Source organism: Pleurodeles waltl, chromosome 3_1 (genome assembly GCF_031143425.1).
Source record: "Pleurodeles waltl isolate 20211129_DDA chromosome 3_1, aPleWal1.hap1.20221129, whole genome shotgun sequence".
In the NCBI taxonomy this organism is placed as follows: Eukaryota; Metazoa; Chordata; class Amphibia; order Caudata; family Salamandridae; genus Pleurodeles; species Pleurodeles waltl.
This window is the reverse complement of record NC_090440.1, coordinates 1,943,356,625-1,943,382,180: the sequence shown is the minus strand read 5'-3', so window position 1 is coordinate 1,943,382,180 and position 25,556 is coordinate 1,943,356,625. Positions and strand designations below refer to the sequence as shown.

The 25,556-nt window shown below is 47.4% G+C and overlaps 1 protein-coding gene across 11 annotated transcripts in view; it reads left to right on the top strand.

The window, feature by feature from the left end:
- Positions 1-25,556, top strand: part of MYO18A (myosin XVIIIA) — an 805,500-nt gene that overhangs the window by 439,883 nt on the left and 340,061 nt on the right. For all 11 annotated transcript variants that reach the window (XM_069226228.1, XM_069226223.1, XM_069226221.1 and 8 more), the window contains 4 exons: positions 1,972-2,113; positions 2,664-2,823; positions 4,608-4,794; positions 14,256-14,493. In XM_069226228.1, the coding sequence (XP_069082329.1) occupies positions 1,972-2,113; positions 2,664-2,823; positions 4,608-4,794; positions 14,256-14,493 (727 nt within the window). The remainder of the gene's footprint in view (positions 1-1,971; positions 2,114-2,663; positions 2,824-4,607; positions 4,795-14,255; positions 14,494-25,556) is intronic.

The following is a 25,556-nucleotide window of genomic DNA, read 5'->3' as shown; positions in this document are numbered from 1 at the left end:
AAAGTATTACAGAGTCAGTGTTCTATAACCACAACCTCATTACGTATATTTAAAAAATATATAATCAAAATTAAATGCAAATAAACTTCAACAGAAAATCCAATGTTCTGTAATGAAACATTAGTCCAGGTCCAGATCGATGAAGATTAGAAAAGATCGTCATGTATATTGTTCCGATCTATTTCATGACCAAATCTCCAAGTTCCAAATTATTAAGTTTGTGCTCGACAATGTTCTCCATGTGTGTCATCCAAATTGATCCTCATGTATTTGCCACGTGTCATCCAATTTAGTCCTCACCGTCTATTTAAACCTCACATCCAACCTCGCAGCCAACACGTGTTTCGTCGGGGGTTACCTCCCTATACTGTAGAGCAGCCTCTTTAACGTCTTCAGGTCTGGAGATGCAGGAAAAAGCTAAATGAATTAAATGTATGTCAGCACTCAGGGTGGCTGTTTTCTGTCACTTCCACTCGGCGCCACAGAGCCACACGAAACCACCTGCCAGTGCACGAGAGCACTGACAAAGAAAATCTCTTGCTCCAGTCTGGCATTTGAGGGATATTCTAAAGGTGAGGAATCTGTAGTTAAATAGACTATCCACCAAAAAGGGTGTTACAGAAGGTTAGTAACTTGTTCTTTTATTGAAAACTGGAATTTATGCAGCAGATGATGTATTATGGGGTAGGTGTGCTAAATCCATAATTATACGAAAAGGCTTCGGCTGCAGAATTCATGTTTGTTGTTGATTAAGACTTGCTCAGTTTCAAGGCTGTTTGTGCTTTGCCAGTTGGCGTCTATCAAGGATTTAATTAACCCAAAGTGGTTCATTAAGGTGAAGACATCAGAGGCAATGGTTCTTGGAGATTTTTAGAACAATAGTTGTCTGATTAGGTGTGGAAGTAGACTTGTTTCTAGCAGTGATTAAGACCTTGAGAGCAGAAAATAAGTTGTTGATTGTGATTCGAAATAACTGATTGAGAAGGAAGCATATGAACGAGATGTAATTCAGCGGCATGTGACATTATAGTCTAGGTAGAAGGGAGTGGGATGATGGATGGTGAAATAGGATTAGAATGCTACTATGCTCATCAGTAACAAATAACATCTACTGAAGAACCAAAAGTGCTCCTTCTTGCCTTTCTCTGGTCAAAAACCAGGCTGAGAGTCAACGATTCAAGGTGAGCTGAGAATGGGCAGGTGTAACCTTTTTCGATGATTTTCCTGGGAAGTTGAACTTCTGGAAATGGGTGCTATCTGGATAGGTGATCAAGAGTTGGTTCATTTTAGTTGATGATCCATAGTGTAGAAACATGGATAGTAAGAAAGAGGAGTTATTGATGCGATAACTATAGGTGCTTTTGGATGGGGATTAGCTTCCTCGGCACTGCATAGGTTTCGTAACTCCTCTGACTGAAGACTGTTGCAGTGGCCAGACTATGCTAAAGGCCTGACACTACCTGTTCCTTTGCAGTGGAGTGAAATGGATGTCATGTACTGCTCTGTGAGGCAAAGGCCGCCAGAACCTGCCTGGGGAATTGGTATGACTACATTATGGATGGACACTGTGGTAACCAGCCTGTACAAGGAGGGAGAGATGACACACTGGTGTCTAACTCCTGGTCACTTGAGTGACAGCAGGGGGGCATTGATTAATGGAGATCAAACATTGTCATCATAATATTTAGCAGAGGTGACAAGGCATCTGAAGAATAGGCCTCAGGCTTCTGGATGATGCAGTGGTGCAAAGAGAAGCCTACAGGACTTCTGTAGATGTACCTAGCAGGGACATCTCTTGATTTCTGGTAGTATGGTTGTACATAACCTGAATATAAAAGGATAATACAAAAAGGGTTTCTCAGAATGTAGAGAATGGTCAGTTCAGTCAAAATTATTCTCTCTATCTGGCAGCAGGAACCTCTAATCACTTTTAAGAGCTGAGGTTGTGTCCTGTGCTTGTTTAAACTCTAGGTACGGACGTTGGCCCGGACGGATGAAGCCCGTGGTCTGCTTTGGCTCCTGGAAGAAGAGGCGCTGCAGCCAGGTGGCACAGAAGACACCCTCTTGGAACGGCTTTTCACCTACTATGGACCCCTGGAAGGAGAGGATAAAGGTGAGAGGGAACTTGGGGTGGCAGCAGGTGCATATGTATACAGCAGGGGCTGCTTTTAGTGCCTTGAACCATTGTGTGCAGGCCTATCTAATCACAGAATATTTGATTCATGCAACAACCTTCAACTCCAAGACATACAGTACTGTCCAATCCAGAGCTTCCTGTACCATATAAACATGATCATCCAATGCCAGGGTCTACAATACAAGTGAGTAAAAGGCCTTTCCCTTGCCACCGTTTTAGATATCAGTCCTGGCCAAGATCACAACCACCAAAACCTCTGTACACAATCCTATTTATTCCCACCTCCCACCAAAACTCCTCTATCACTTCATGAAGCCTATCCTGCACCTTAACCTTCTGTACCAGCATGTACAATATCATTGCACATCACTCTTTAACAGAATTTACTCTGGCAGTAAATAAGTCTGTCCCACATTTTGTATTTTTTCCTAATTTTGAATCCCTCTTTTTGTAACTACCTGTCTGCATGATCCTCTTTTTGTTTTCTTTTCTTCTGCTTGAACTCTCTTTTCGCATCTTTTCTCAGGTCATAAGCCGTTGCTTCGAAGTGATAAAGCGCGCCATTTTTTCCTGGGTCACAGCTACGGGACCAACTGGGTGGAGTATGATGCCACAGGATGGCTGAATCACGTCAAGCAGAATCCCGCCTCCCAGCAAGCTGCTACGCTCCTGCAAGACTCTCAGAAGTAAGCAGCCTTGGGTTACAGCATGCATAATAGTCCTCATTAAATGCCGGATCCAGCTGGTGTGCTATGTGCATACTGCCCTGGGTAACTGTCCACAGTGCACAAGGCTAGCCTCACACTTCAGTCACTAGAAGTCATTCCTATAACCTGCTATACATACTCATCTAACAAACCTTCTTCAATTTCCCGTTAACATTTCGATCAAACTCTGGTATTTATGGACTGAGATCCTGTGGGGTTGTAGCACATGGAAAGAAAGACTGCATAGACTTCTTTTGTGTGGACCCCCCCAGGCACATGGGCAGGAAAAAGATACAAATCTTCCACAAAGTGTCTAGCCTGCTTCTGCAGTGAGCACCTCCCCGCATGCACAGGAGAAAACTACATATCCTACGAAGAGTGTCTAGACTACTACTACTACCACCACCAAGGACATGCAGCCACATAGTCAAGAGAAGGCTACATGTCCTATAGAGAACGTCTAGATCTTTTCTGCTGTATGCACATGGGCAGGAAAAGGTTAAGTATGGTACAAGGGTGCCATGCCTGCTTCTGCCATAGACACCTGTCACATGGACAGGTGAATATTACACAAGGTGTGTCTAGCTTGCTTCTTCCAAGAACATGGAGTCACATGGTTAGGAGAAGGTTACAAATTATGATAACAGTGTCTGACATTTTTGTGCCACAGATCCTTAATGAGTATAAGGCTGCATATTGAACAATGCACGTCTTGTGTGCTTCTACCATGAACACCTGCGGACACACTCAGGAGTATGCGCATATCCTATTAAGGGCGTCTACCCTTCTTCTTAGAAGCAATACAGGTATCACAGGAAATATGTATGATCTTTATTGTACTCACCTCTTTCCCGAACGTCAAATCACCCAGTCCTGGATGTCCAGTACTTATCTGAAGATCAACCCAAGACAGAATTCCTGTTATTTGCAGAGGACAACAAACAAGAAACAATTCAAACCTGTCTCAGTGACATGAACCTTAGTAGCTTTGAAACCAACTTTTACCAAATGTCAAGTCACTTGGATTCATCTTGGACACCAGCCTCATTCTCAAGTAATGCATTGCCAAAAAAGAATGCCTGTTATCAACTCAGTCTTCTGATGAAAGTGAAACTATTTCTTCCAGAAGGCGACTTCAGAACTGATGTTTAAGCCCTCATACTCTGGCATCTGGATGGTGATAACCTCCTGCTCCATGGCCTTCCAGACTCCAACTTGGCACTCTTTAAGGGCATCCTAGACACCACAGCACATCTCATCCAGGGCATTAAGAAATATAACATATCACACCCCCACCTAAGTGTGTTCCCTTCTGGGTTGCACCACCTTCAACACCAGCTGCATCATATACATAGCCATCATGACCAGCACCCCCTGCTTTTGCAGGCAAGCTCACTTTCCCTGGAAGTTCTCAGCACACCCGAAATCAGACCATCATCAGACTGCAGACTTAATAAGTGTGAAAAAATGCCTTTTTCATCTTTTAACCCAAAATCTGGAACAGCATTCCCATATACTTAAGAACCACCCTAATGCTCTCATTTAGGAAGATGTTGAGGACTTCTCGTTAAAGAACACTACATCACAGTGTATTACTCATCCATAACCTAACTATGTCTCCTATCACTCACTGACTTTATCCTTGTATTTGGACCCGTACGAGACTCCACTGCCTTTTGTCTAAGTTTGGGCTAATTAAATACCTTATACATATGTGTACTCACATAAAGTCTCTAAAAACTGTCCTCTTTGTTGCTCTGTAGGAAGATCATCAGCAGTCTTTTTGCCGGAAGAACTGGGTCTGCTATGGTGCTCTCGGGTTCCATTGCTGGGCTGGAGGGTGGGTCCCAGCTTGCTCTGCGAAGGGCAACCAGCATGCGGAAGACGTTTACAACAGGTGTGGCAGCGGTGAAGAAGAAATCACTCTGCATCCAGATTAAGCTGCAGGTGGTAAGTGAATCCTTATGCACTCATGTTAACAGGGAGTGGCTAAGTTAGTGTTCAGAGAGAAGTGGGCAGCAATAGAGAAGGTCGAATCCTCAGTCAACTATTCACCTGCCATGAACCTTCTACTACTTCTATAAGTCTTGTGCATGAGGTTGTACCTGGTTGACTATGGCGATTTTCTTTTCTTAAATCCAATTGCTGAGAATGGCCTGTGGTAGAGAACAAGCTGGGTCTTCTTTCTGAGTTGGCTTACTTAATACTTGTCTGCCTAACAGATGTTATAAGAGACATTATTCATGGAACACGCTGATGTAGTCTTCATGGGAAACTGCAGAATATGTTGTCTAGCTGATATAGCCGTACGTGGCCTGGGGTTAAATACTATGCAGCCGTCATTTCACTTACTTCTCCTCGTGACCAGATGAAGCTGCTACTGCACCGCCACAAAGTAAGTTTCTTCCTTGTTAAACAGTAGCAGATGTTGAAGTTGAGTGGGTTATAGATTTGCTCTTCCCCAAATGTGACGTTGGATAACTCACAGGAGCAAGTAGGTATTTCGGGATGTCCTGTTTATTTGATATACACCCCCACCATGACCGCCTTGCTTCACTCGTTCCGCCTTTCTCAACTGTCTCTCACGGTTTCCCACATTCCAGAATACCCCAGCTCCATCTATCTTGTGACATACGAGACGCATGTACACGAGAACACCACAGATTTCGTTGTAGGAAACAAGGATGTTTGCTCAACTCTACTGAGGCACAGTTACCTCCTTTTCTTGTCTGAGGTACTACTACCTTTGAGGTGAACATTAAGATGCTAATCTCTAATAGAAGTGAGATCTGCAGTAGTGCATTAGGTGTACTTCATACAGTCTCCTTCTAACAATGGTGTGATATTCAAAACAGCCTTGCTTCAGAAGTCTGTCAGTCCTTGACACTAAATATTATAAACATGTGACCTAGATCTGTGCTGGGGGGTTAAGGTTTTTCCTAAAACCTATACTGCATTTACAGTGCTGTGCGAAACCTGTTTGCCTCTGTACCAGAAAAGATTGAGATTTCTTTTCACCAGTTTAGGATTTTGGCCCAAGCAGTGATCGCAGGGGACAGAAATGACCAACTTTCCCAGTTGTCAGTAGCATTCAGCTGCACTTCTATCATACATTATCCAAGGTTGATATGGAGTATAGAAGAACTAATGAGCTGCATGTATATTGTGCTGGCAGTTTGTGTATCTTATTGTACACAGTTTTGGTGTGTAGAGTAGTAGTGTTTTTATATTTAGCCTGTGATAGTATTGGACTGGTTTCTCTCTTTGATAAAATATGTTGCTGTTGGAAGGGATATTCAGCTGCTCTGTATAGCACTTGCCAACACAGAGCCTTGGAGAAGTTCTTCTCTCTGCTTGTTCCAGCTGCTTCCAAATAATTGTTGAGATGCCCATCCATTACGGCGCAGACTGCTACTGCTGAACTAAAGCCAGTGTGCATGGAGATGCAGAGATGTAAGGACAGGAAATTATGCCTGAGCACTTAAGTCTACTGTAGGTTGCATTATACTGATATCTAAACACAGTAGTTACTCTCTTTGTAATTTAAAGGGCATGATTTTGTAGTTCTTTTCATGAAATGTCAACTGACATCATTCCTTTAGCCTCTAGTCTTGCCATTCTGTAGTCGTAAAACCTGGAACCAAGGCGTAACCGATTAATCAGTATTGCCTAGTAAGCCCATGCATTAGTGTTTCCTTGGGGAATTTATATGAATATCTTGTAACGTTCAGTTTTTGTGTTCTTGGTGTAGAATCTTTCTTACTCAAGGTTTGACAGTGCGGCATTAACTTGACGCCTATTGTGTTCTCTGATAAACCGCAAAAAAGATGCTTCAGAAATGAGACCGCAAGCACTGTGTACCTACAGTGGTCAGAAATTATTTTGATGCAATTTGTACAACACCCCTGTACTGACTGATGCAAGTCATCCATTTGACCCCCAGATATTGCATGGTAGCACTCTGCAGTTTGGGGACTCCAGCTTACCCCGCCAACATCACTTTGCAGTGCCAACAGCTTCTGGAAAGGACAAGCCACCCTAACTCTTGGGCTTGGCAAAGATAAAGCAAGGCTGTGCGCTCAGAGATCCCATAGCAGAAAAGATCTAGAATCCATCCTGGAGGTGAACTGATGATGTACTGGAGCGTAATCTGTATCTGACTGTGACGCGCGGGTTCTATCTTCCTCTGCTGGAGACACAGAGTAGAAGGTTTTCCCTTTATAAAGCACCTGTAAGCTCCGCCCGCTGAGCCACGCCCCGTCCACCCTCGAAGTAGGTAAATGAATTCCCGCCTTTTACCAGGATGATGGACAGCTTTCCAAAACGACCCCAATGCGTTTACCGCCGATTCCGGTGGTGCGTTGTTGATGCTCAGAAGCACGAGGACATCTCCACAAAGACGCACTAGTAACAATAACATTGCCAAAGGCACACAAGGTTGCTGGAGACGTTTACCCCGTGGCCCATCACGTACCCCTAGTGTACAATATAAACAGGGCGTATAAAACATGATAGGTAACGATTACTGACATACTCGTAGAAAATACTCCGGTTGGGTAGACCACGATGCTCATTTTACAGAAACTAAACCGCAACAGGAAGCACTTAGAAATATAAACATAGCAGGTGCCGCAGTTGAAGATCAGCCTCTGGAAAGGACAAGCCACCCTAACTCTTGGGCTTGGCAAAGATAAAGCAAGGCTGTACGCTCAGAGATCCCATAGCAGAAAAGATCTAGAATCCTTCCTGGAGGTGAACTGATGATGTACTGGAGCGTAATCTGTATCTGACTGTGACGCTCGGGTTCTATCTTCCTCTGCTGGAGACACAGAGTAGAAGGTTCTCCCTTTATAAAGCACCTGTAAGCTCCGCCCGCTGAGCCACGCCCCGTCCACCCTCGAAGTAGGTAAAGGAATTCCCGCCTTTTACCAGGATGATGGACAGCTTTCCAAAACGACCCCAATGCGTTTACCGCCGATTCCGGTGGTGCGTTGTTGATGCTCAGAAGCACAAGGACATCTCCACAAAGACGCACTAGTAACAATCACATTGCCAAAGGCACACAAGGTTGCTGGAGACGCTTACCCCGTGGCCCATCACGTACCCTTAGTGTACAATATAAACGGGGCATATAAAACATGCTAGGTAACGCTTACTGACATACTCGTAGAAAATACTCCGGTTGGGTAGGCCACGATGCTCATTTTACAGAAACTAAACCAATAACAATAAAATACACACACACTCTTTTAAACCTGTCTGACTAAGTATTTTTTACCCATGATTCTAATTATGTATTGTATGTGCATATGTGTGTGTATTCATGTGTGTGTGTGTGTATAAATATATATATATATATATATATGTGTATGTATGTGTATATGTTGTTTCTGTGTCTGGCATGTTTGTGGATCATTGCATGGGTTGTTATACTAGATATCTATGAATTTCTGCTCTCTTTTTATCACACTTATCTACTCATCACTCTTATGTCATGTCTCTATCAAACTATCCTCCATTCTCACTCGGACTCATCCCAAATCCCTTCGACCACTTTCATCTCCTAAATATCTCTGCCTAAGCTCTTCCCTCCACCTCCACATCTAACTCACCAAACCTCACTCTACCTCTGTGACCTCCCACACAACCCTACTAAATTCTCCTGCATTCATCTCACCCTGCTACTATGCTCTCCCTAACCCTTCCACATCCTCTTTCTCCTCCGCTCCCCTTTTATTCATCTCAAGCCTTTGGATTGAGTAAATGAAGGATAAACTCCCAACTAACACTTCTGGATTTCTTTCCTCCTCCACCCCTCCATTACTCCAGTCAATCTAACTAACAAACTCTCATATCCGCAACTCAAATTAACTCATAATAATACTAAAACTGTACTCCTTATTTAAATTATACTAATCCATCACTAATTCTTGTTGGGTACCGGAGTAGCGTGCTACTCATCGAAAAGCGCTTCGACGCCTCGTCAGGGGTAGTAAGCGCTATATAAATACGATTACAATTACAATTACAATTACAATATACTTTTCCTTTAAGGTTTATTCCAAACTTACATACATGTGGACATTGTGTGGTTCTGGTCATTTTTTTGTATATTTGTGTACCTCATTTCCCTTAAAGGCACGCAGTGCACAAAAGTATAACACCTCACTTGGATGCACTTATAGAAAACTGGGCATTTAGGTTGCAACATTGAGCGCCATATGCAGTCCACTATCCAACCCAGAGACCTAGAAAAGCCATATTGTTGCCATTTACTACTCAGTATACTTTCCATGAGACCTTTGATGCATTGGGTATCTTTGTAGAAACAGTGCAGTATGCTTTCTTGTTTGACTGGATAGTCATCTCTGCAGTTGGATCAAACCCTTCTGTTGTCACATAGGATGTTCCCAGATTATAAATAGGTTTCATTGTCTGCTTTCTTCCACCTCCTCGAATTCACCTTGTTACTGGGATTTATTATTTGGAATAAAAAAGTTAATCTACAGACATTTTCCTGAATTCCTCTGCGGCCTAATCACCTGACCTAGTGTTTCATGCTATACCTAACCACTGCCTTCACTGATCAAATCTTCATGGTGTCTTAATACAAAGATGGAACCCTTTGTTTCGAAAGAAGCATAGAGGCAGATTGAACAAGCAAAGATAACTTGGAGACCAGATAGTTTGTGCACCAAGAGTAAGAAATCATTGCACGTACTAGATAGACCTGATGGGTCTTTCCTGTCCACAAGACCTTTTTTCCTCCCTGCTCACTCTTACACCTTTGTCTACGTTAATTAGTTGCCTAATATTGAATATCTGGGTACAACCACCTGTTCTTTTCAGAAGAAGTTAGTTAACAGGCAGTGCTGATGACTAGGATTTAACTTATACATTTTATTTACTGTGACATTGTAGGAAGTTGGCTCTGTATGCACTATTTCAAAGTAAGAAATAGCATGCACAGAGTCCAAGTGTTCCCCTTAGAGGTAAGATAGTGGCAAAAAGAGATAATTCTAATGCTCTATTTTGTCGTAGTGTGGTCGAGCAGTAGGCTTATCAGAGGGTAGTGTTAAGCATTTGTTGTACACACACAGGCAATAAATGAGGAACACACACTCAAAGACAATTCCAGGCCAATAGGTTTTTGTATAGAAAAATATATTTTCTTAGTTTATTTTAAGAACCAGAGGTTCAAGATTTACAATCAATACTTTAAATGAAAGGTACTTCACTCGGGTATCATAGGAACTTTGAATCAGCAAAATAGCATGTACAGTTTTGGCAAAAATGGCAATAAGCTATTTTAAAACTAGACAGTGCACATTTCAACAGTTCCTGGGGGAGGTAAGTATTTGTTAGTTTTGTAGGTAAGTAAACCACCTACAGGGTTCAAAGTTGGGTCCAAGGTAGCCCACCGTTGGGGGTTCAGGGCAACCCCAAAGTTACCACACCAGCAGCTCAGGGCCGGTCGGGTGCAGAGGTCAAAGTGGTGTCCAAAACACATAGGCTTCAATGGAGAAGGGGGTGCCCCGGTTCCAGTCTGCCAGCAGGTAGGTACCCGCGACTTCGGAGGGCAGACCAGGGGGGTTTTGTAGGGCACCGGGGGGGGACACAAGTCAGCACAAAAAGTACACCCTCAGCGGCACGGGGGCGGCCGGCTGCAGAGTGCAAACAGGCGTCGGGTTTGCAATGGAGTTCAATGGGAGACCCAGGGGTCTCTTCATCGAAGCAGGCAGGCAAGGGGGGGCTCCTCGGGGTAGCCACCACCTGGGCAAGGGAGAGGGCCACCTGGGGGTCGCTTCTGCACTGGAGGTCAGATCCTTCAGGTCCTGGGGGCTGTGGGTGCAGTGTCTTTACCAGGCGTCGGGTTCTTAGAAGCAGGCCGTCGCGGTCAGGGGGAGCCTCTGGATTCCCTCTGCAGGCGTCGCTGGGGGTGCTGAGGGGGGTCAGCTCTGGCTACTCACAGGGTCACAGTCGCCGGGGAGTCCTCCCTGTAGTGTTGGTTCTCCGCAGGTCAAGCCGAGGGCGTCGGGTGCAGAGTGGAAAGTCTCCCGCTTTCGGCGGGAAACGTGCAGTCCTTTAAAGTTTGTTTCTTTGTTGCAAAGTTGTTTCTTCTTTGGAGCAGAGCTGTCCTCGGGAGTTCTTGGTTCTTTTAGATGCAGGGTAGTCCTCTGAGGCTTCAGAGGTCGCTGGACCCTGGGGAACGCGTCGCTGTTGCAGTTTTTCTTGAAGTGGGGAGACAGGCCGGTAGGGCTGGGGCCAAAGCAGTTGGTGTCTCCGTCTTCTCTGCAGGGCTTTCAGGTCAGCAGTCCTTCTTCGTCTTCAGGTTGCAGGAATCTAGTTTCCTAGGTTCTGGGGAGCCCCTAAATACTCAATTTAGGGGTTTGTTTAGGTCTGGGGGGTTAGTAGCCAATGGCTACTAGCCCTGAGGGTGGCTACACCCTCTTTGTGCCTCCTCCCTGAGGGGAGGGGGGCACATCCCTAATCCTATTGGGGGAATCCTCCATCTGCAAGATGGAGGATTTCTAAAAGTCAGAGTCACCTCAGCTCAGGACACCTTAGGGGTTGTCCTGACTGGCCGGTGACTCCTCCTTGTTTTTCTCATTATCTCCTCCAGCCTTGCCGCCAAAGTGGGGCCGTGGCCGGAGGGGGCAGGCATCTTAACTAGCTGGAATGCCCTGTGGCGCTGTAACAAAGGGGGTGAGCTTTTGAGGCTCACCGCCAGGTGTTACAGTTCCTGCAGGGGGAGGTGAGAAGCACCTCCACCCAATACAGGCTTTGTTACTAGCCACAGAGTGACAAAGGCACTCTCCCCATTTGGCCAGCAACATGTCTGGTGTGTGGCAGGCTGGCAAAACTTGTCAGCCCACACTGGAAGTCGGGTATGTTTTCAGGGGGCATCTCTAAGATGCCCTCTGGGGTGTATTTCACAATAAAATGTACACTGGCATCAGTGTGCGTTTATTGTGCTGAGAAGTTTGATACCAAACTTCCCAGTTTTCAGTGTAGCCATTATGGTGCTGTGGAGTTCGTGTGTGACAGACTTCCAGACCACATACTCTTATGGCTACCCTGCACTTACAATGTCTAAGGTTTTGCTTAGACACTGTAGGGGCATAGGGCTTATGCACCTATGCCCTCACCTATGGTTTAGTGCACCCTGCCTTAGGGCTGTAAGGCCTGCTAGAGGGGTGACTTATCTATGCCATAGGTAGTGTGAGGTTGGCATGGCACCCTGAGGGGAGTGCCATGTCGACTTAGTCATTTTCTCCCCACCAGCACACACAAGCTGGCAAGCAATGTGTCTGTGCTGAGTGAGGGGTCCCCAGGGTGGCATAAGACATGCTGCAGCCCTTAGAGACCTTCCCTAGCATCATTGCCCTTGGTACCAGGGGTACCATTTACAAGGGACTTACCTGGATGCCAGGGTGTGCCAATTGTGGAAACAAAGGTACAGTTTTAGGGAAAGAACACTGGTGCTGGGGCCTGGTTAGCAGGCCTCAGCACACTTTCAAATCATAACTTGGCATCAGCAAAGGCAAAAAGTCAAGGGGCAACCATGCCAAGGAGGCATTTCCTTACAGACATGTTGCAAAATAATTACATTTTTAGTAAAGGATTTATATGCTGCGAACCTCGTCCAACGCCCAGATGCAGTAGGATATTGTGCATCTACACTAAACATACCAATTTAAGTAAATGTTTTGAGTCATTTAGTTTGTATCCTGGTCCATCGACTATCTAAGGAAACTGTTTTTTTGTTTCAGCATGGCCCTTGAAGAGCCCTTAGCTGCCCCTCTGGATGGTAGAAGGCCTTCCTATGGTGGTAGCCTCTTGTGGTTATGTTAAAAGTTTTAGTTATTGCTTTTTGACAGTTACAGAATATAGTGCCTTTGTACATGATTAGAGTGTGATGCTGCTGTTGAAGCTGAGGCACAAAAGAGCAATGTGAACAACAACTAAACAGTTGAATGCTTCCCAAAAGACTCTAGTATGCGAGTATTTGTTTATTTCCCCAAAGAAGAATGGTTTCAGCTTGCTGGGAGGGCAGAAAATAAAAATAATAAAAGATCAAATATTGCTCGCTGGTCTGCAGGTGGTAAGTGAAATCCAGTAACTATCTTTTTGTTCACCAAGAGATGGGACCTAAGCATCTTCATGAACGTGACACGATTGACTAGAAGTCGCTGTTCCAATCAATCAATCAAAGCATTTGTAAAGCGCACTACTCGCCCGTGAGGGTCTCATGGTGCTGAGGAGCGGGGAGGGGGCGTGCTTCTACTGCTCGAACAGCCATTTACGTGTCTCCTAAAGGTATTGTTTGACAGTGGCCATGGACTAGCAAAGTCCATGAACATATTCTGGAAAAGACTTAGTAGTTTCCTAGGTAGGTAAAGTTCCCTCCCCTACAAGAGCAGGCTTTCCTCAGAGTAAACTGGAATACTGCAAGGCAGTAGGAGGCTATCTAAAGGGTTTCAGGCAGGATGAGTAGCAGACATGCAGGTAAAATAGATTCTCATTGACTGCGGAGCTTCCCTGTGGCAGAGGACCACCTCTCATAGCCCATCAGCTGCGAGCAGATTCACCATAGATCAGCAGTCCTGCCCCGGGAGGCAGAGCATGCACATCGTAGCTCCGTGTATCAGACGTGTCTCCAGTAGATATGATCACTTTGTTGTAAACACTGCATGGCCTGTGTATGTTTGGGAGCCTTCTGCATCTCTGCCAATGAAAAGAGGGCATGTGATTGCAAACAGAGTAGTCAACACATATCAGTCTCTGAAGGTTACGGCTGTGGCTAGGGGTTACCAATCCACTTATCTTGCAGAGACTCCACCACCTTCCATCCACTGATGCCCTTCTGGCCTGCTTTTCTATTTAAAACTTGTGGCAGTGCCCTATATAGTATTTGTGACACAGCACTATCACTGTCCCTCTCTGGTAGTGTCCTGATTTGCATACTTTAACAATTACTTTGTCCGCTAGCATATTGAATATTCTACTTGGTTTTAGAGAGAAAGTGATATATTTTGATTAAAATGACTCTTTTGTGCTGAATAAAACGTAATACATATATATAGTAAAAGCATGATTTAAGCTATGAGTGGTGCCCGTTTTCATTTTTTGCTACCAGATACAAGGACTTTGTCACATTCTCTGGAAATGTTATCCCAAAGTAAATAACAATTTGTAATGTACATTCCTAAATCATCAATCAGCAATTAGTGAGTGATTAGGTTTCAGTTGGTTAGTATATTAGCTGCTCTCTGTTTACACGTCAGATGTTATATTAGCATGCAAGTGGCAGAATGGTTTCACCTCTGCTGCTACTGTGTCTGTTCCCCTTAAACATGTCATGACTGACTCTAAGCGCTGCTGCTTCCCTCCCTCCGTTCCCTGCACAGGATGCACTCATTGACACCATCAAGAGATCCAAGATCCACTTCGTTCACTGCCTCCTCCCCAAGGCCGAGGTGAGCAACAGCGAAAACCAAGTGGTGCCGGCGACCCGGATCAGTAGCGGCGAGCTGGAGCCCCCGGGGGAGAGCTGTGTGGCAGAGCTCATGCAGTTAGATGTGCCCCTTCTGCGGGCACAGGTGCGCGGCTCTAGACTTCTCGATGCCCTGCGCATGCACAGACAAGGTGAGTGCACGGGCTTCGCTGCACCGCATGTGTAAAGGACTGGCAGGGAAACTGGCACGACTTAGACCTAATACACTCTAAAATTAATTAGGGGATGGTAAAATCAACTAAAAGTATGATTTGCTTAGAGTGTTATTACTGATCTGAATGGTGGTTGGCAAGGGGGTGGAGTTTGTTATTAGCAAGGGGTAGGAGCAATGTCTTCTAGGGACCAGAACAAAGCGAAAAAGAAAAGAATTACAAATGCTTGTTTCCTGAAATATGAGGAACAAGTTTTCATATAGGTTGGTGGCATCGTGACACTGGTGTGGATTATTTTATCAGGACATTATAAATAGCCTAGGAAATATGAGCCAGAGAAAACATACTGATTAGTTTCTGTAAATTGGCTTTTGCAGAGTCAGGAAACAGTGAAAACAGTGTAAATGCACCCTTCTTTCGTAAAGACCCACAGATGGTGAAAGCCCTAAGATAATGTCCATGTTCAACAGACTTTGTGGGAAGTGGAGCTTACTTCAGGGGCTCTCTGAGAACCTGGCCCTGTATCTTCAGCAGGGCCAGAGGTTCAGCCCCAGGGGGCTCCAAGGAGAATGCAGGGTCGGGACAGAGACAGTTTCTGTTCCCAGAATCTACTGCCCGTAACCTAAGGTGAAACCCAGTGGGTTGTGGGAGTCAGTGGGCTAAGAATAAGGTCTGGACACTCATCGAATAATGTGCTTTTTGTTACACGTATTGGGGGAGGGGTTCGTTGGCCCAGTCAAAGCTCTACGGCTTGTGACTCATGGCCCCTAACCACACGCAACACTTAGACATGTCCATGGTATTCCAAAACATGCTGGTGGGGATGTTATGGAAAGATGTACGGAGCATTACTTGTGGAACTCGTAAAGCCTTCGGGGATGATATGCTGAAAGGGGATCAGTAGTACAGAATTTGCTCATGTTATGCCCCGCTGTTCACCTCTATAACTGTGGTTTGACCACCATTTTGGACATAAGTGGACAGTAATTGGAGCAATTAAATAAAAGACTGAGTTTATCATTTATTGTTGCAAAGAAAAGGAGAGTCCAGGGATGCAGGAAACGCCGAGGAGATTGCAGATTGTAAAGTGTTTTTCTCATATTTAACAATGCACGTGCAAATCTATAGGATTACGGTCGATGTCACACAAGGTCCGCCTATATCGGCTCCCACTCCCACTCACAAGCTCAGAAATTGTTTAGGAAAGCATAAACACTTCCGGACCCAACCACTAGAAGGCGGAATTGTGTAAAACATTTGAATCTAGAAGAGATGGCCTGCTGCAGAAGGACAAGTACTCTAAATCCCTGGCAGATAAGTCCGCGTACTCGAAAGCTGTGTTTAATATATAGGGTAACAGTTTCTTGGCGAGAGATCAGAGTTTGGTTTCTACATTTGGATCCAGAATTTTTCTGTACGCTTGAATGGGCGTTTTTCACTTTACATATCTCACTAGTTTAATTATATCAACTAGATTGAAATATGGAATGTACATGAGGGGTGGCTTAAAAAGAAGTGTAGCGCTAACAAAGGGGTTGTTTCTGTCCCTGTTACCTCTCTGTGTGGGATCGGTTCTAGCGCTGGTGTAATATGTCTCCAGCTTCATGTTTTGTATAATGTAACTGGTTTTGTACATCTTTCTTTCGCACCTCTTGGCAGTGAATCTTCGCCTAGTGGAGTTATTTCCACGGCCTAGTTGGATCGAGTGGTGGGCACTGAACCAACATTTACATTTAATGTGTCTGTCCATTGCCCCCCATATACCTTTCTCAAGGCACATGCCCATCTTTTCTACATGGGCAAGAGTTACGGCTCTCTGAGGGGTACAATGCAGGCACCTTTCAGAAATAGTAGTTTGCAAAAAAAGGGGCTATATGAGGAACGTGGACAGTGGCAGCTGTGGTTTTGGTTTTCATCAGTCCTTTCCGTAATGTGCAGTTGCGTAAACTCATCAGTATTCTGTGTTCTGCGGCAACTTCTGCCAGGGGGCATCCCATGTTTTCTTCAGCCGATAACTTGATTTTAAGAGATCCCCTTCACTGTTGCAGTTGGATGTGATGGGATGATGCAGTTTTTGTGATCCAGCACTTTCAAAGCGTCTCGATATGGCACATGTGCCAAGTAGAGGTGGGCGAGCCATTGAAAGCTAGAGCCAGGCTCGAGGCTGAAACCTGGTTTAGCTCAAAGTCCTGTTCGAACCTCGGGCCCATTAGAGCTGAGATTTCTTGTGGCTTCTGCCTGCCTCCCTCCATCTACCCAGGTTTGGCGTTCCTGTCAGAGCTGCTGACTCTAAAACTCGGAAACGAGTTCCGAATCTCGGCATCTGCTCAACGTCCTGTGATTCTCGGCAAGTCACTTAATCTATCAGTGCCTATAAACAATGAATGCCACCATGGACGTCATTCCAGCTTGACCCCTGGCACTGCCTCTGCGACCCCTGGCCTGCAGAGGTCACAAAATCAGTGCAAGGAACGCAGGGCACTTATGGACCTTGCTTGGGGCCCCACCTTCTTGCTTTTAATCATTTTTTTTTTTTTTAATCACAGCATTAGTTTAAAAAAATGGACTACAATTAGCTGGAATATGAACCTCCTTGGTAGCTGAGATAAGTATAAGACACTTTTAAATGTTTGTTTGCGTGCTTGTGGGTGAGAGTTTGTATGTGAGAGTGCGTGTATGCGGGTTGGTGGCGCCCTGTGCGACAGTCTTTTTTTGGCGCACTCCCCAATCTTTTGCTGTTCTTGCTTAAATTGTGTGATTTTAGGCCAATTATCGCGTATGAAAGCACTTTCAATTATGCGAGTTCAGAATAACATTTCTACAAAAACCTATTGTGCTGGAATTAGTAATAATCCGTTACAAATCGGGATTTATAAACCATTGTCTTGGCTCTTCCTTCATTAACGATTCATGTTTAAAAACCTGTCATAAGTACTCTGTGCAGTGCTATAATGAGACGTATGAATGTCAGAACTTCACATATTAAAGAAAAGCGCTATTTTGAGCTTTGAAGACACTATCATATTCTACGCGGTGTTTGTCATATAGTTTACATTGCAAACATTTTCAAGGTTAAGCTCGTGCACGAGCTCTAAGATCCGAGCTACAGCCTTGGCTCCGCTCTCCATGTTCATGTGTTGACTCGCCCACCTCTAGTGCTAAGCAAGGCCTTGGCCGCCGTAAGAATCCATAACAGGCCTCGGCGGGGAGTGGCTGGTTTCTTCTAGCACAGGTTCATGCAATCGGGGCTCCTCTCGCTACAGTATTGGAAGGAGCTCTTTCTCCAAGGCCAGTCATACTTTCTCTTGCTATCTCCCTCTCCAGATAATTTCACAGGAAATCTGTCGCCTTGGCCATCGAATCTCTGGCCTAGGTATTGCAGCATTTCCTCCCTCTGACAGAGACCCCTATACTGTTGGCGAACGAGCTGACTTTAAGGTGGGCCTGTAACGAGCGGTCTCTAAAATGGGTCTATCTATTCCGGGCCAAAGCCTGGCGGATCGCGTTGGAAGGAGACGTCTGTACCCTGGTTGCTGATCAGAGATGCAGCCGGTGCCGCGCGGCCTGCGTGCGTGCACAAGTGTGTGTGTGTGAGGCATTAGTTGGTGGAAGCCTCTTTCCTCCGTGCTCGGACGGCCACGTCACGGCGTGAGGTTAGAATAGTGTAACGCACCGCTGGCCTTTGTCCTTCGTCCAAATAATGCACAGTGGGATTTCGTCCGCACCAGTCGTTGCTAGCGGTTTCATTCGCATGGGATCGGCACTTTACTTGTGTTTAAATAAAACATTTATCAATACAAACATCTTGATTTAAAGGCGGTTGTTTATTATTACATTCAGAAGCGGCCGTCGCCGTTGCTGAGTTAAAATCAATGCGTGGCTGCAACAAACTGATCAATGCGGGGAGGACGCACGGCCTGGTATTAGCTTCGGCGGCAGTCAATAGCACTGATGACAAATTAAGAGGCAGAGAATCCGCTGCAATCCCTTCTGCATCAATTTAATTCTAATTCCAATGCGATCCATACAGAGACTGTCCCCTGAAGAAAAGACCTAGCCTTCGTGATGCAATTACATGCAAAGCACACACTTGCGCTGTGAAGTCCAACATTTAATCTTGCTCGCGGTAATTGTCCACCTTGTTTGGCAGTGACCTGCAGCGCCCCCTGCTGTTACTACACTGAGGCCCAGACACAGCTCTGTCAATGCATCTCAGCTGTGACCAGCAGCAGACATCTGTTGCACTTGGCCCCATCCATAGCCCTTCCAGAAGACCTCACTCAGGCCCTGCAGCGCCCTCTGCTGTTACTGCACAGGGGCCCAGACACAGCTCTGTCAGTGCTCCTCAGCTGTGACCTGCAGCAGACCCCTGCTACACACTGGGACCCGTACATAGCCCCTCTAGAGCACTTCAGTCCGGCCCTGCAGCAACTCCTCAGTCAATCAGTACTTGTAGAGCACCTGTAGGGTCCCAAGGCACTGTTGTGGGCTTGCTGATCACTCGAAGAGCCAGGTCTTGAGATCCTTCCTGAATTGCTTAAGTGATGCAGCCTGTCTGAAGTTGAGATGGAGAGGACTCCAAGCTGGGCTGCGAGGTAAGAGAAGGATCTGCCTCCATCTGTTCTTTTCCTGATTCTGGGGATGGCGACAAGAGCAAGATGGGAGGATCAGAGTTGCCTGGAGGGAGTGTAGAAGATCAGGCAGTGGTTTAGGTAGTCTTGTCCGATGTTGTGAAGTGCCTTATAGGTGTGAGTCAATAGCTTGAAGCCTCTTTCGACCGGAAGCCAGTGGAGGTCTCTGAGGTGGGTGGAGATGTGGCTGTGGTGGGGGATGGCCAGGATGCGTCTAGCTGCTGCGTTCTGGATTCTCTGTAGCCTTGCTTGTAGCTTCTTTGTGATGCAGATGTAGAATGCTTTGCATTTGTCCAATTTGCTGCTGACCAGAGCATGGGTGACCATCCTTCTAGTCTTGGTGGGGATCCACTTGAAGATCTTCCAAAGGAGACAAGGAGGCTGCTGAGATGGCATTGACTTGACGGGTCATGGAAAGCGTGGAGTCCAGGATGATGACAATGTTGCATGCGTGGTCGGTGGGGGTATTTCCTAGAGCAGCTGGCCACCAGGAGTCATCCGAGGGTGAAAGGGTGGAACAGAGTCCGAGGATTTTTGTCTTTTCCGAGTTGAGCCTGAGGCAGCTGGCTTCCATCCAGGCGGCGACTACACTCATACCCTCGTTGAAGTTTCTCTAGGCTTTTGATGGGTCCTCGGTCAGGAAGAGGATCAGTTGGGTATCGTTGGCATAGGAGACAATGTTTAGTCTGTGCTGTCTGATGATTTTGGCGAGCAGGGCCATATAGATGTTGAAGAGGGTCGGGCTTAGTGAGGATCCCTGAGATACTCCGCTGCAGGTTTCTTCGGGCACCGAAGTGTACAGTGGGAGTCTGACACTCTGGGTTCTTCTGGTAAGGAAGGAACTAATCCATCTAGTGCTTTGCCGCAGATGCTGGCATCGTGGAGTCTAGTACAAAGGATGGGGTGGGAGACTGTGTCGAACACGGCGGAGAGGTCGAGGAGGATGAGGGCGTCCATGTCTTTGTGGTTCAGTATAGTGCGGATGTTGTCGGTTGCTGCGAGGAGGGCTGACTCAGTGCTGTGGTTGCTCCTGAAACCGCACTGTGAGGGGTCTAGGATGTGGTTTGACTAGAGGAACTCCGTCAGTTGCATGTTGATGGCCTTTTCTGTTACCTTGGCTGGGAAGGGAAGCAGAGAAATGGGTCCGTAGTTTTTCATCTCCCTTGGGTTGACGGAATGTTTCTTTAGGAGTGGGTTGATCTCTACGTGTTTCTAGTCAGATGGGAAGGTGTCGGTTTCGACAGAACGGTTGATAGTCCGGCAGAGCTCTGGTGTGATGGTGGCACTGGCCAGGTTGAAGATGTGATGTGGAAACAGGTCAGAGGGTCCCCCTGAATGGATGTAGTTCATGAGTTTCTGGTGTCTGGGGTCCAGTGTTCAGGGTCTGTGGTGTGGGGTCCGTGGTGATGCTGGTGGGGGCTGGTTTTGGTTCTTGAATCCTTCGTATATGTCCTGGATTTTCCGGGGGAAAAAGGTGGTGAAGTTGTCACAGAGGTCTTGACGGGGGGATGTCCGAGGTGTCAGTTCTGGGGTTTGTAAATTCTTTGACTATGGTGAATAGCTCCTTGCTGTTGTGTGCGTTGGTGCTGATGCGTTCTTGAATGGCAGCTGTAGGAAGTTGGCTCTGTATGCACTATTTCAAAGTAAGGAATAGTATGCACAGAGTCCAAGGGTTCCCCTTAGAGGTAAGATAGTGGCAAAAAGAGATAATTCTAATGCTCTATTTTGTGGTAGTGTGGTCGAGCAGTAAGCTTATCAGAGGGTGGTGTTAAGCATTTGTTGTACACACACAGGCAATAAATGAGGAACACACACTCAGAGACAATTCCAGGCCAATAGGTTTTTGTATAGAAAAATATATTTTCTTAGTTTATTTTAAGAACCACAGGTTCAAGATTTACAAGTAATGCTTTAAATGAAAGGTACTTCACTTAGGAACTTTAGGAACTTTGAATTAGAAAAATAGCATATACAGTTTTCACATAAATGACATATAGCTATTTTAAAACTAGACAGTGCAATTTTCTACAGTTCTTGGGGGAGGTAAGTGTTTGTTAGTTTTTGCATGTAAGTAAACCACCTACGGGGTTCAAAGTTGGGTCCTAGGTAGCCCACCGTTGGGGGTTCAGGGCAACCCCAAAGTTACCACACCAGCAGCTCAGGGCCGGTCAGGTGCAGAGGTCAAAGTGGTGCCCAAAACGCATAGGCTTCAATGGAGAAGGGGGTGCCCCGGTTCCAGTCTGCCAGCAGGTAAGTACCCGCGTCTTCGGAGGGCAGACCAGGGGGGTTTTGTAAGGCACCGGGGGGGACACAAGTCAGCGCAGAAAGTACACCCTCAGCGGCACGGGGGCGGCCGGGTGCAGTGTGCAAACAAGCGTCGGGTTCGCAATAGGTTTCAATGGGAGGCCAAGGGGTCTCTTCAGCGATGCAGGCAGGCAAGGGGGGGGGGGCTCCTCGGGGTAGCCACTACCTGGGCAAGGGAGAGGGCCACCTGGGGGTCGCTCCTGCACTGGAGGTCGGATCCTTCAGGTCCTGGGGGCTGCGGATGCAGAGTCTTTACCAGGCGTCGGGTCTTTAAAGCAGGCAGTCGCGGTCAGGGGGGAGCCTAGGGATTCCCTCTGCAGGTGTCGCTGTGGGGGCTCAGGGGGGTCAACTCTGGCTACTCACGGTCTTGTAGTCGCCGGGGAGTCCTCCCTGTGGGGTTTGTTCTCCACAAGTCGAGCCGGGGGCGTCGGGTGCAGAGTGCAAAGTCTCACGCTTCCGGCGGGAAACGTGTGATGTTTCAAAGTTGCTTCTTTGTTGCAAAGTTGCAGTCTTTGTGGAACAGAGCCGCTGTCCTCTGGAGTTCTTGGTCCTTCTAAATGCAGGGTAGTCCTCTGAGGCTTCAGAGGTTGCTGGACCCTGGGAACGCGTCGCTGGAGCAGTGTCTTTAGAAGTGGGGAGACAGGCCGGTAGAGCTGGGGCCAAAGCAGTTGGTGTCTCCGTCTTCTCTGCAGGTTTTTCAGTTCAGCAGTCCTCTTCTTCTTAGGTTGCAGGAATCTAGTTTCCTAGGTTCTGGGGAGCCCCTAAATACTGAATTTAGGGGTGTGTTTAGGTCGGGGGGGTTAGTAGCCAATGGCTACTATCCCTGAGGGTGGCTACACCCTCTTTGTGCCTCCTCCCTGAGGGGAGGGGGGCACATCCCTAATCCTATTGGGGGAATCCTCCATCTGCAAGATGGAGGATTTCTAAAAGTCAGAGTCACCTCAGCTCAGGACACCTTAGGGGCTGTCCTGACTGGCCAGTGACGACTCCTTGTTTTTCTCATTATCTCCTCCAGCCTTGCCGCCAAAAGTGGGGCCGTGGCCGGAGGGGCGGGCAACTCCACTAGCTGGAGTGCCCTGGGGTGCTGTAACAAAGGGGGTGAGACTTTGAGGCTCACCACCAGGTGTTACAGTTCCTGCAGGGGAGGTGAGAAGCACCTCCACCTAGTACAGGCTTTGTTACTAGCCACAGAGTGACAAAGGCACTCTCCCCATGTGGCCAGCAACATGTCTGGTGTGTGGCAGGCTGCTAAAACTAGTCAGTCCACACGGGTAGTCGGTTAAGGTTTCAGGGGGGCACCTCTAAGGTGCCCTCTGGGGTGTATGTTACAATAAAATGTACACTGGCATCAGTGTGCATTTATTGTGCTGAGAAGTTTGATACGAAACTTCACAGTTTTCAGTGTAGCCATTATGGTGCTGTGGAGTTCGTGCATGACAGACTCCCAGACCATATACTCTTATGGCTACCCTGCACTTACAATGTCTAAGGTTTTGCTTAGACACTGTAGGGGCATAGTGTTCATGCACTTATGCCCTCACCTGTGGTATAGTGCACCCTGCCTTAGGGCTGTAAGGCCTGCTAGAGGGGTGACTTATCTATACCTATAGGCAGTGTGAGGTTGGCATGGCACCCTGAGGGGAGTGCCATGTCGACTTAGTCTTTTTATCCCCACTAGCACACACAAGCTGGCAAGCAGTGTGTCTGTGCTGAGTGAGGGGTCACCAGGGTGGCATAAGACATGCTGCAGCCCTTAGAGACCTTCCCTGGCATCAGGGCCCTTGGTACCAGGGGTACCAGTTACAAGGGACTTACCTGGATGCCAGGGTGTGCCAATTGTGGAAACAAAAGTACAGGTTAGGGAAAGAACACTGGTGCTGGGGCCTGGTTAGCAGGCCTCAGCACACTTTCAAATCATAACTTGGCATCAGCAAAGGCAAAAAGTCAGGGGGTAACCATGCCAAGGAGGCATTTCCTTACAGCAGCTTTCTTGGAGGCTCCGATTCGCTGGTGGTGCGTGGTGACAGCATCTTTGTAGGCTGTGGGGTATGTGGTTGTTTTGCTGTTCCTTCATTTTCTTTCCCATTGTCTGCAGTTGCGTTTGGATTCTTGGAGTTCTGTCATGAACCAGTTAGGTTTCCTCCAGTGCTGGTTTCCAGTGGGTTTTCTGAAGAGTACCATGGGATTGTCACATTCTGTAATCCAGAGGTGCAGGTTGCACTCTGAGTCGTTCTCGTTTGTGGCATCCAGTTGGGGGGGGAGTGGTGAGCTAGGATTCTGTGACTTTGCACCAGTTTCTGCCTGGGGGCGTGGTGGTGTGCGGTGGTCTTCGTAAAGGTGAAGTAGACATATCAGTGGTCGATCCAATGGTGTTCGGAGGTGTGCAAGATGGTGATGTTGTTTCCAGCCGAGAAGACAGGGTCAAGGGTGTGACCTGTTGAGTGGGTGGGGATGTTGACTAGTTGCTTGAGACCGAGGGTGGTGAGGTTGTCGAGGAGGGATGTGGTGTTGGGGTCATTGCGGTTTCAAGATGAAAGTTGAGATCGCAGAGTAGGATGTAGTCAGTGGAGGGGAGTGCATGGGAGGCTATGAGGTCAACGATGGCTTCGCTGAACTGGGTCCAGGGTCCGGGTGGTCTGAAGACGAGCATGCAACAAAGGGAGGTGTTAGGGTTGGTCTGAATTTGGAAGTGTAGGTGTTTAGTGGTGGTTGGCTGGTTCTGTGTTTCAGTGGTGGTTGAGAGGCAGACGGTGTTCCTCTAGACTATGGGGATGCCTCCTCCTGGTCGATTCACTGTCTTTGTGGACGATATTGTAGCTGTCGGAAATGGTGGTGGCGATGTCCAGGGCTGAGGTGGGGGTGATCCAGCACTCTGTGAGGAAGGCGACGTCAGGGGCGATCGAGTTGAGGAGGTCCCAGACTTCTACTGCGTGTTTGGCAAGGGAGTGGGTGTTGAAGAGTAAGCACTTGTGCTGTCCGCCTTGGCTGTGGGCGGGGTGGTTTGGCATGCGGCGGCAGGTAAAGGAGCAGAAGCGACAGGAGAATGGTCCATGAGTGTTCTTTGGATTGACTTGATGGCAGGCTGAGGATCTTCCAGGAATGAGGGCGTGCAAAGCGCTGGCATCATACCAGTGGGTGGTGTGGGAACCAGGGTCCATGGCGATGAGACAGGTGCAAACGGGCGCAGATAGGCTTGCCTTTGGTGTGCCTGCTGCACGTGGCCACCCTTTGGCTGCCATTAAGAAGGGGAAGGGACCGGTCAGCTGGGAGGCAGGAGAGCGGGAAAGCGCTTTGCAGGGAGTGGGGTGGGGTTGCAGGGGCAGCAGCAGGGACAGAGCGCAGGTGGTAAAAAGTGCAAAAGAATGGAAAGAGACAAGAAGAGAAAGAAGATAAATAGGCAAAGAGACACACACAGACAGGTACAGATGGCTACTAGGCCACCAGGGATGAGGTGCAGGTGGGTGCTTGCAGGTAGAGGTGGGCCTCGAACTGAGAGTCAGGCAGGCTCTCACTCGGACCAGCAGCAGCAACAGGTGGAGCTGCACAGGAGGGAGGCAAGCGGACGCTGACCAGAAGGTCAGAGGAGTCGCCCTCTCACTGCGCAACAGCTGCCATTAAGAAGGGGATGGAGGTGGAAGGGTCTGGTTAGCTGGGAGGCGGGAGGACAGGAGAGTGCATCGCAGGGAGAGGTTGGGGCAGCAGTGGCAGAGACAGAGCGGGGAAAAAAGTGCAAAAGAGTGGAAAAAAAGGAGAATAAAAGAGACAAGAAGAGAAAAAAAAGATGGCAAAGAGACACACACAGATAGGTACAGATGGCCACTAAGCGACCAGCGATGAGGCGCAGGCCGGTGCCTGCCGGTGGACGTGGGCCTCGAACTGAGAGTCAGGCGGGCTTTCACTCGGACCAGCAGCAGCAACAGTTGGAGCTGCACAGAGGGGGCGAGCAGACGCTGACCAGAAAGTAAGAGTTGTGGTCCTCTCACTGCACAGTGGCTGTCATTAAGAAAGGGAGGGAGGTGGGAGGCTCTGCTCAGCTGGGAGGCATGAGGGCGAGAAAGCGCTTCACATGGAAAGGGGCAGGGCCACATGGGCAACAGCAGCAGGGAC